Below are 12,291 nucleotides of genomic sequence, written 5' to 3'. Positions count from 1 at the left end.
GTCCAATTACGTCTGATTGCCCTGAAATTCGTCAACTTATTAAAACGTGTTTTGTTAACTTAAACATGGTGCCCACAATATCACCATCTCAATTTTTTGCATAAAGAATGCTTTTAAACCATTGTTTCAACTGAGAAAATTTCAAAGTGGTGGTATGATGGGCACCTATTGCAAAATGCTTTTAAGTAGTTGAATTTTAACGATTTTTCCGGAAATACGCATTCCATGCATGTTTTGACCCCCATTAAATAGTTAATCGGGGACACATTCTCAAATTTTTGATATATATTTTAAGCTAGCATATATCCAACATTTATTTCCACTATATAGTTTTGATTCAGTTTAAACATAATTTTTGGAAATTCTCAGGGCCAAATATAATAGAAAGTGAACCGAGTTCTTTAAATGTACAGGATATGCAGCGAGAAATAGAGAGAAGTGTTATAAAAAGCAAGATGAAGATTTAAAAAAAATGAGCAACCTAACAAGATAATAATTTTAACTAAAATAGGAGGTTCAAGGTACCCGACTCATAATAAGACACAATTTCCTTACCTCGTATATCGACTCTGTATCAAATACTCTGAAATTAATTCAAAGAACTTCAGAGTAGAAAAGGATCTCTAGGTGAATTTTGGGGGAAAAGCAATTTTCTAAGGTAAAACATTAAATACCGAGGATATCAAGAAATGGCATGGTCGAAAGTTAAAATAACTATAGAGAATGGAAAAACAATTAAAAATTCATTTCTAACCCCGATTGATTTTTTTTTAATTACAGGGTTCTACATGAGCTGTTTTACTGTGTTGGTTCTATCACAGTAAAATTTTTCCGACACAGTAACGGTTCAAATTTTATGAGTGTGTCTCATTTTTTAAACATTTGCCGACACAGTAAGATCTGTGATTATCGATAAATCCAAACGTATAAATTTTCTCTAACTGAAACCTTAATCATTCAATTCTACCGTCTTTCAATTCTAAAAGTTAGAGCACTTAATAAGGGCTTTACCTTGCAAAATCAATTATCCCCTAGACCCTCGCCGGACCCTTTACGTATGAAGAAACAAAGACAAATAAATTGTTTTCACACTTTATGTAACGGAAAAATTGGTAATTGAATTAAAAAGTACATTTAATTATTTTACAAATATATTTAAAAATGTCTTTTCTATAGAACTACGGCTCTAGAATAATGTTGGCACGGTTAGTCAAACATAACATCGTACCGAAATCATTTAATTGATGTAAATTAATAAATTGTTTTAAATTTTTAAGGAACTCTTAAAATTATTTTACTATTCTGACGATTCCCTTTTTTTAAATTCGGCAATTCGATAAGAAAAAAAATGTTTAAAAATCACCGCAAGTATACTTTGAAACATAGTATTAATTACCATAGTTCGAAGAAGAGAATATCCTCCGCTTTTTAGAATATGTATTTTACTTTTATCAATATGTACGACCATATGTTTTGTGTAAAGAATTATTTTTTTAATTTGTTACATGTACATGTATTCTTTTGTGATTCAGTTCCAAATTTGACCGCAAAAATACCGTTCAATTTTAGTGCTTCGACTAAACTGTGCAACACAGTAAAATTTCAAACGATGGAGAACCCTTGAATTGATATTTATTAATTAAGGAAAAGGAGTATAACTCCTCAAGGACAGGACAAGCTCAGGTAAAAAAAAAACAATTCGCTTTTACATATTGAGACTAAAATATACATATTTATTTGACAAACTAGCTTTGCTGTGTCCGTGAAAAATTTTTAAAAACGTTTTTCCACAAATATTTTTACGTAAGATTTTGATTGTCCCTTGTGACAACTCTACCCCCAAGGGTCATGATTTGAACAATCTAGAATCTACACTACCTGAGGATTTAAGTATGCACAATCATGGCCTTGCTGTTCTTGAAGACAATTTTAAATATTTTCCCCTTATATTTCAATGCAAAACTTTGATCGTCCCGCAAGGTCCCGCACTATCCCCGGGGGTCATGATTTGAACATACCTAAATCTACACTATCTTTCGATGCTCTCATATAAATATGCCCAATCATGGCTTTGCTGTTCATGAGAAGAGGATTTTTATAAAGAGTTTTCCTATATATTACTATGTTAAATTTTGTCGTCCATTGTGACCCAACCCTACCCCGAGGGTCATGATTTGATCATGATTTGATCAATCTTGAATCTACACTACCTGAATATGTTCTGAAAAAATATGTCCAATCATGGTTTTCCTGTTCTTGAGAAGTTTTTCTGTACAGATTTTTTTCTGTATATTCCTATGTAAACCTTTGATCGTCCATTGTGACCCCGTACTACCCCCTGGGCTCATGATTTGAACAAAATTGAATCAACACTTCCTACCTGAGGATGCTATCATATAAATATAACCAATCAAGGCTTTAATGTTCTTCAGAAGAAAATTTATTAAGATTTTTCCTTCATATTTTCATGTAAAACTTTGATCGTCCATTTTTGCCCCGCCCTATCCCCGGGATTATGATTTAAAAAAGCTTGAATCTACACTAATTATGGATGCTCTCATATCAATATGACCAGTCATGGCTTTGCTGTACTTGAGAATAAGATTTTCAAAGATTTTCCATATATATTTCTTTGTAAAATTTTGATCGTCCCTTATTACCCCGCCCTACCCCCGGGGTCATGATTTGAACAAACTTGAATCTACACTACCTAAGGATAATTCCCCATAAGTTTCATCTTTCCTTGCACAGTGGTTCTTGAGAAGAATATTTTTAAAACATGCCATCACATTTTCACTAATTTTCAATTATCACCCCTTGAATTGGGCATGGCTCTTCATTTTAACAAACTTGAATTCCAACCCAAGGATGCTTTGTAGCAAGTTAAGTTAAAATTGGCCCAGTAGTTCTGGAGAAGAGGTCGAAAATGTAAAAAGTTTACAGACGGACAGGCGGACTACAGACACAATGTAATCAGAAAAGTTCACTTGAGCTTTCAGCTCAGGTGAGCTAAAAACTGTGTCCCTTCTACAATGTAAAGAAAATCCTGATAAAATGGGTTGTTTTGTATGCCTTTTGACCCTTGTAAGGCCAACCTAATGATAGAGGGTTTCTTTAGTATATATACGATTGTTTGAGCTTGCTGAACTAAATCTTTAAGTGCATGAGAAGTCCCATCCAGGGTAAGTAAACAGATAGGAGGCTGCATGTAAAGGATATTTTTAATTCAAATAGCAAATTTAAACTACAAAAAAGGAAAGTCTAAAAAAAATATCTACGTGCTAAAAGGTTTTCATGTTGTGTTTGTCTAACATAAATAATTGTTGTTGTTCTTTCTCTAATCGGTTTCAAATAAGCAATCTTTATATTATAAACATGGTTTATATTAATATAAAATACGTAGAATTGATTCAAAAGCTGTTTATTATAATTTCATCATATTAAGGACAAAGTACAGTCAAGTGGCTTGTCGTCTCATCAAAATTATGAAAATGAAGAGTACATAATCTGTGCAAATGGATTTAAAAAGAATTGCATTGCTTGCCTCTATGTATCCCCAAGAAAATGAATAATTTTCTAATTATTTTTTACACAAAACATGTAGAAACTTTCAGATAAAATTGCAAGTATGACATTTACAAGTACATGTATATATCAATAAAGCTGTTATTTAAGGAATTGTCTTAGATCATAAGCTATGCGTATAGTTAAAATAATATGTTATCCACTCAGATACATTCTTTTGTATGTAAGGATAAACAAAAGTGCAATTTAACAGACTGTTTTTAAAACATTCACTTTTTATGTAAAGATGAACCTTGTCCATATGAACATTAAATAATAATTCAAATGAAGCATCAAAAAGTCCTGGTGGTGGTTTGTATATCTCACAATTACAATAAAATTATAGTAAATCATTGATTTTCAAACAAAAAGTATCACCAAATACATCTGAACAACATATCAAAGGTGTTAAAAACAACCGAATTCTTGCTAAGAAATCGCTGAAAGATAACCGAGATATATTCATTGCAATGCATTTGCAACCATGAAACATTCCGTCAATGAACATGTACAAAGATCTATATATTTGAATACACTACATAAGTAAGTATATTTGCGGTATACGTTATGTCTCAATTAGAGGTGTTGGCATAAATATTTTCGGTTTCCAAGAATGCACAAACAGCCTTGTAACAAAACTCGTATTCTTCCTGTATAAAGAAACAACACATTTATTATCTGTTTTCCCATACTTTTTTCAAGATACAGTTCAAATTGAGAGTTTACAAATACACCTCTTAATCCACCTATTTTATAACTTTGTTTTATTTATCATCCGATAAAGTATGTAATCCGGAGAAAGTGAAATTACACAGCTATAAAGGCATGTATTTTTATAATAAAATCAAAATTTTGATTATCATATAAGTTAAAACATTATTATTGTGTAAAAATATACCTTTGTAGATATCATTTCCGGTCTTCTACACTGTATCTGCTGTACTATGGTAAATATGTCCACCTCCTCGTCCTGTTGTAGCTGTTCTATGGCGTTATATACAGCAATAAATACTCCACAGCAGGTCGCACCATCCCTTTTGATAAAATAAAAAGAATTTTTGTATTTATTTGTCTTACCATCGTTGCATCTTTAAAATCATAAGTATTTAATTTATGTTTATGTCTACATACAAGAATACTGGTTGATCAAATAAAACTTCTTTTCTCTCTGAAGAAAAATGGTATGATATAATCATACCATATTTCTTCAGAGAGGAAAGATAATTTAATTGTTACAAAAGAAATTTGGAGTAAAAACATTTCTCGCATGTTGTTGGCATTCTGGAAAAATACATCAAATTTAAATATATATCTAATATGAAACCTTAACGAAATAATATTAATTTATCTATTTAATAGCATATAGAAATGATTGAATTGTGTCCCTTAGCTAGAGGGTAGTTTGGTATACCATGTGTCCCTTGTGAGGCCAACCCAATAGTAGACGGTTGCTTTTTGTAAGCCAGCAAATTTTTGGGCTTGAAAAACTAAATCTTTCAGTATATGGTAAATTAAAAGAGAAGATGTTGCAAAAGTTATTTTCATTTCAAATAACAAATCTTTAAACTACTAATAAAACACCCAAGAGCCTTAACGGTCACCTGAGTGTCATAGAACTCGGAGGATCCATAAAATGAAACAGGTAGATGAAGCTTTTGTACCCCAAAGCAAAAGAATGTAGGATAACCAGGATCAATGATATAATTAGTCTAATATTAAGTATGAACTCTTTTAATGATCTGTCCCCCATTTATCACTGTTGCCACTCACACTATTAAATAACAATCAGTGCTTCCGCAATATTTTTATCTCCAATATGTGATCTCTTATATTTGGCTCTCTTGATCTTAGAATAACATTGCAATGATTTATTTTTTGTATCATTTTTATTTATCTTATTTACAAGTCTATCTGATCATTAAAACTACTGTAAACCAACTATTATTCGCGTCATCTTTTATTCGCGATTCGCCAGTTTAAAATCAATCCGCGACGATTTATTTCCGCGACCGAGGAAACATTTTCTACAAATTCTTAGCAGAATGAATGGTTCGCGGCGATTAATATTCGCGAGTTAAAGGAGGTCGCGGAGGTCGCGGATATTTCTCGCACGCGAATAAAAGTTGGTTTACAGTATGAAACTAGTTTTTGTGCTACACAATTAAAGGGACAAGGTAGTGTAACGGCCGAACGTGACACCTTATTATTTGATGAAAAAAATCAGAACACAGGTACACATGTAAATATGACAGTAATTAGTTAAGGATTTAAAATGATGCTTGCGTTGAAACAAGCACTAATTTGAATTCAAAGGACAAGTAGGACATTTACCCGAATTCCGCAACTGTTTGCCTATTTGGATAATTACATCAAATTAAACTTTAACAAAATTATATTGTCTACTTTACAATATATATTTATCTCTATTTTTACAGTGAAATAAACAAAACGATAAATCTCTTCTTGTATTTTTTTAATAGACGCTATATAGATTGAGAAAATAAGTTTGAAGTTCTTGACTAAAAATACGATGTGTTTATCTATGCAAAAACTTAATTGTGTTTTGTCAGGTCATTAAGAATAAATTGATCCGGTTATGAATCAATATGCATTTAATAACAAAAAACTCCATGAAACTCTGTAAAGAACTATATGCGGTATATTACATATATTTGCCCCCACAAAAATCAAATTTTGAAAACTTCCTGAAATGTGCTGAATTCAATAAAATGTATGAGAAATATGAATTAACAGAAAATATTATAGTGTCAAAGCAGTGTATTCACAATTTTTGTTTTTATGACGTCACAAACTAGTCCGATTTTATATCCTTTTTCAGAAAGAGGACAAAATGGACAAAATTACAACAATTTTAGCTTTAAAATTTATAGAGCGCAAGTTTGTTCAGGAACAATATTGACATATTTCATTGATATTATCATTCTACACATTATATCAAAATATTGATCCTGAACACACATGCGCTCGGTGACTTTTACTCAAAATATCGACGAAATATGTACATTTTTCTGTAAAATTCATAAAAAACTGAAATTAACGTCATGTTTGTGACGTCATTACGTACATATGGCGTTATTACTTATGAAAATACTCAGTGCTTTGAAGTCAGCATATACTCCCCTGTTTAAGAACTTAATTAGATATATCTTCATCAAAGTTTGATTTGGGGGGCATATATTGGTTATTACCGAATAAAGTTCTTTATCAAGATAAATAACAACTTCATAATTTAATTAAAGAATTAAGAAATACGTAAAATAAGTACCGTGATAAAATGGTTATTTGACCCTCTGGATTCCTCCTTCTATCTAAGCAAAACTGCTTTACTAATTCTATTAGAGTTGAACATCTCTCTGGTAAAATATCAGTCGCATTCCAATCAAGACATTCAAAAATTTGGATATTGTGACTTTCTTTTTCCTGATTAAAAAAAAATTATATTCACAAAGCATACTCACGTCATTGGTTCAAATTGTAGGAAGGAAAAGTTAAAGTCAATATACTGTAAACGTATCACATTTGACTGTGTATTCTTTTAAGCGCCTTTCGCGGAAAGCAGCCTTCGCTAAACAAGTACATCGCTAAATGCTTTGTGTATAAAGGTTTTTGTAAAGTACATTCAAAAAGCGCTAAATCAATGTAAGCCAACTTGTTTAAAATTCTATTTCCGCCAAATATTGTACACGCCAAATATAACACATTTACAGTATACCCCTTGATTGAACTGTTTGAATTTTTTAGTTGATTTAAAGTATAGCACGTTGATTCAAACTTAATTACAAAACATCCAGTAACATGTAACCAGCATATAATGATATGTAATAAACTTTATAGGAAAAAGGTTTATTTTGGGAAATAACGTAATATGAATAGTTATATAAAATAAATATCTAGAATTAGATTACATAAAAATGGCCAATTTTTTTTATTTTAAAAAGATTTTCATATAAAGCACATCCTCTAGATCTTATCACACATATGTGATAATGTTAATATTTAGCTCTTCCTGTTGATTGTAAAGCATATACAATGTATTATATTTTATTTCTTTGCAGAAGATACTCGAATACACCCATTTTTTGTAAAATTCAAGACCATTGCAAATTTGTAAGCATGTTTTTCAATAACGAATATTAAAAGAAATTTTGTGAAAAGAAATGGTAGTAGTTTAGTGATAGTATAGAAATCAAACTGCAGTAGAATATTTTCCGGTTTAATTAACTTGTCAATAATTATGTTTTTATTGTGGAGGAATATAGATTTAATTTATTTGTATAATAATTCCAAAGGAAAAAGTTAGTAGATACTTGTTGAAAAACAGTTTCCAGATGTTTATACAAGCTTTTGTAAGTTTTCAAAAGGAGCAAAATAAGTAAAAGTAGAGCTATGCACATTTCAAGATCAACAAGTTCTCATTACATTAGAAACTTGCCTGCTTTCTTTGCACTTTGATAATGGTTTTCCGTACACCGTCCGTAAATTTTTTTTGTTCAACTTTTGTTATTCCAAATGGTCCAACAATTGTGCTTTTCTCGCTGTCATTGAACCAGTTTCTTACCTTTGGTAATTGAAAAGTATCAAAGATTTTTAAAAGAGCAAATGATATTTGATCATAATACTGTATAATCCTTATTTTTCGCGATTACTTTTTATCGCGAACTGGGTCTTTAACGTAAAATCGCGAGAATTATAATTCGCGAATAGACGGTTGATCAACAGAATTTACACATGTTTCACCACCATATAAATAAAAGCGAGTTATATTTTTTCGCGAGTGACGCTTCTCGCAAAATTAAGTATAATTAGGAATCTACAGTATATTGCAAAGAAGGATCATTGTTGATTTCAAATTATTTTTCTTTTTATGATACCTCTATAATATTCTCAATAGGATTCATCGAAATCAAAAACGGGGATGCATGTTCTATCAAGAGGTGAAGAAGGTCAACTCCAGCTCCATTCACCGGATGTTGCGCAGAAATAAACTCCTCTGCACTAGTAAATGACTGAATAAAAATTTAGCAAAAATTAAATTCTCTCTGAATAAATATTAACATAAAGCTAAAACAAATCGAGAATTTATTATACAAACCGACAATGAAACTGCGTTGTAGTAAGGTTCCCTCCCTCTCAATGATGAAGACAAATAAACGATGTAGCGTTCAACTAAAATTACAATTGATCATGCTTCAATGTATAGCGTGAACAAGATAAAATATTATTTAATTCAAATGAACACTTCAAGAGAAAATAAGTAAATAAAGGTTAACTGTAACAAATCCGTGATGAAGCATGCATTCTTTTGTTTTACTTCTTACACTTATATTAACATGTACGAAAAAAAAAGTTGACATCAGGCTTTTTCTTATTGTGTTTGTAAAAATTACGACTCTGCAGTCAGTAAGATATTTTTTTAAAGAAAATAGGAAATAAACGTTTTTAAAGGGAATATTTACATTTGGAGACTGTAAAAATGCAAAAACGATGTTTATAACTCTAATGCATCGTTTGACTCTACTAAATGTGATCACAAAATTGTCATCATAAATATGCACGTGTTTTTTGCCTTTTTATTACTTTCCCTACGTGACTCAATACATTTCATGGTTGTGTAGTTTTGACCAGCGATTTTACTATAAAGTAACAAAAATACACCTGTGACTAATTTTCAGAATTTTTGACGACATAGTCAATTTTTTTTCGCATATTATGCTTTCATGCGTATTTTTTTTCATTCAGTATATTTACAATATCAGTTTACTATAATAACAAATTGCGTTATTATAATGTATTAAATCCAAACGTATTATTTTCCAGTATTAAAAAAATATTACTCCTTTTTACACATAATACATCAAACAGTTACGTTATTGATATGTAATAAAAGAAATAATAAGACTTTAAAATATAGCGCGTTAGCGCGGTGTGATAATTTACCGGCATGGCCAGGTGTGTTATAGGACCGACGACGTTGTGCTAAATAGACGTAGGAGACGTTTGCGACTTAGGAGAGTTCAAAAATACAAAAGAGTATCGCAAGGGAAAAAATGACAAATTAATTTTAAACGCACAGTTGTTATATTTTACATTTATTTAACAGGGTAGTTGTTATTATGAACTAGGATCAAACAAAATACATGTAGGTGTTCCCAAAGTATCGAAAATGTATACAGTTGCTGTGGTGTATTCTACTGTGCGATGACAAGGTTTCCCGTATGTGTTAAAGTGATTGGAACGTCGTTGATTTCAAATGAATTTCATTAAGAAAATTACACTGAATGTAAACAAATTATAAAAATTGAAATGAGAAGCTATATTCAGAAATATGCATCTATACTCTGTCCCACCAAGTTACTGTAAGCACTTTTCGCATAATATCTCAAAATATATAAATACCTTGGCCTTCAACCCAGTTCCGATTGATAGATCATTTTTTTTCCAACCTTCCTCCGTTAATCCGAACCCTCGGGGTCAACCAGTGCAAACACACGGCGGCAAATTCAAAGTCTACGGAGATTTAACATTGTCAAAATGGCCACCACTTCGGAAGGGGATCATCCATTGTTCGTAATTTTCCGTACGTTGCCGTCAGTAAGGAAATGACGTCACACACGTTCGGGAGTGCTCTATGGTTATCGACGTCCGAAAAACCTATAACGCCCGAGACTTCCAAGTATATATTTATACTACAAGAAATTACGTCTTCAACAAAACTTTCATACCCAGACCGAGACCGAAGGGACCAAAGATTCATAAAAGGGTTATTCACTGCATAAAGGCAAAGAGGTATGACTCAATTCATACATAACATTTCGATAAAACAATCGAGGCTAGGCTACTGCAAATTTAGCTCAAGTGAAATTAGTTTTATAATTTATCAGTCAAAACGTAACATTAGCTAGAGATCAATCAAAGTAATATCACTAGTATTAAGATTTTTTAAAATTATAATTGCTGCCTTACCTTAACGTTTCACCTTAGCTTTCCTTATAAATCCAACTCCTTATAGTTTGTTAAAAAACTGTAACACATGGTCAAAATAAGTATCATCTTATCGTTTCTATGTCACAGTATGTGAACAAGTGATGTCCTCACATGCACATACCACAGTATTCCTTGACTTTGTTATACTTCCAACTCTTTGAACACATAAATCCTTCGTTGATATTTTATTTTTAATATAGAGCTAAACAACATTTGTTGTCTGCATCAAACTACGTCACCAATGAATTTTGACCTTGCCCTTCCAAACCTTCCTGTAATATCGGTGTTTGGTAAATTCAGACCCAGGATATATATTTTTGTTTACCTTAAATATAACACAATACCAAGATTTAAAATATTCCTATACACATAAAATTAAAATACATAACGCAAGTGTGAAGGATTATGATTTTTAAAAATATATTATAATTTTTTTCCCTTCTCTATTTCAATAAAACAATTTAACAGATAGCATATTTTATGAGTTTTCAGAACAAAATTTTCATTGCAGGAATCTGAATAGCTGCCTGGTGCAACTACAAGATAGAAAAGCACAAACATGTACATTATATATATTAAGCCATAAGTACCTACAGATACATGTATATTGAAGGTATGAAATAATGCAGGTTTCTCAAGTTTGATTTTTGAGTCCCAGTAAATTTTCAAAGTAAGTTTAATCATTGACAATTCCCTAGCACACAAACATGCATATATGCGGTGCCTATATCATATACCTAGTAGTGTATCAGCCTTGATACAGATGTTTAGGACTAGGTGAGACAGCGCCTGGTAAGGCCAAAAAATAATTGTCTTGTTTCCTGCTACCAGCCTGGAAAAAATTGGGTAGGTAGGCAGGAAAATTATTTTATTTTTTAATTTCTTTTTATTTTCGATATGAACTAATAAAAAACCAAATTAAACATGTCATAGACCAATATTTTCATTACAAATTAAATTTTGTCTTTTGATGCATGACTCAAGTGGTATGGTATGAAAATCCATATTTAAAACATATAGTGTATCATAAAATACCACTTGAATATACATTATTTTTTTTTTCAGTTTTGGAACATGAAATTATGGAAATTCCAGATTTTTTTCCAAACCTAAAAAACTTGAGGGTCAGGTGCAAAAAATTAGGGTAGGTTGGGTAACAGGAAACAAGACTATTATTTTTTGGGGCCTGAGTAGAGCTGTCTTGCTCTCGGGGCCGAGATATCTCTGTCTCGGCCCATTGTTAAGGGGCTGTCTTGCCCTCAAATGTCATATCATTATTTCTGTTTATTTATTTATTTATTATGTGAATTAAGAATAAAATTCATATTTAAGTAATTTAAGTAAGAGATTTTATATCAAAAATTTGTCTAGAATCTTTAAAAATTATTTATGGTAGAATATTGAGAAAATTGTTTTTAAAATTGTAAAATACTTTGGAATCATTTTATTATACCTGTCTAAAATGGGCAAAGTAATTTTGAAATACTTTTACACTAAAACTTGTTTAGTACGAACACAGATATTGTGATTTCACAGATATAGCGAGGTAACCTTGGATCCCCAGCTATGTAAATGTAATGAATTCCTTATACGGATAAAACATGGTTATGGTTATAGCAAAGTAGTTACATAGGTCCCATTGACTTTTCTTTAACAGAGTTTTACTATATAAGGTAAACATTTTGACTTTTTACAAGACCTTTCTGAGAACTTCAAACAACC

The 12,291-nt window shown here is 31.1% G+C and overlaps 1 protein-coding gene across 1 annotated transcript in view; it reads right to left on the bottom strand.

Moving 5' to 3' along the window:
- Window positions 1-3,636: 3,636 nt before the first annotated feature.
- Window positions 3,637-12,291, bottom strand: part of LOC134269514 (receptor-type tyrosine-protein phosphatase alpha-like) — a 28,685-nt gene continuing 20,030 nt past the window's right edge. Inside the window, exons 20-25 of the mRNA XM_062751717.1 lie at window positions 8,678-8,751; window positions 8,457-8,591; window positions 8,014-8,143; window positions 6,851-6,998; window positions 4,463-4,598; window positions 3,637-4,214 (exon numbers count right to left, since the gene is read on the bottom strand). Coding sequence (XP_062607701.1) covers window positions 4,137-4,214; window positions 4,463-4,598; window positions 6,851-6,998; window positions 8,014-8,143; window positions 8,457-8,591; window positions 8,678-8,751 — 701 coding nt within the window. The 3' untranslated portion in view covers window positions 3,637-4,136. The remainder of the gene's footprint in view (window positions 4,215-4,462; window positions 4,599-6,850; window positions 6,999-8,013; window positions 8,144-8,456; window positions 8,592-8,677; window positions 8,752-12,291) is intronic.

Source organism: Saccostrea cucullata, unplaced genomic scaffold, assembly GCF_032062105.1.
Source record: "Saccostrea cucullata isolate Sc308-1 unplaced genomic scaffold, CSIRO_AGI_Scuc_v1 ctg1372, whole genome shotgun sequence".
Lineage (NCBI taxonomy): Eukaryota > Metazoa > Mollusca > Bivalvia > Ostreida > Ostreidae > Saccostrea > Saccostrea cuccullata.
This window is presented reverse-complemented; position numbering and strand designations above follow the sequence as displayed.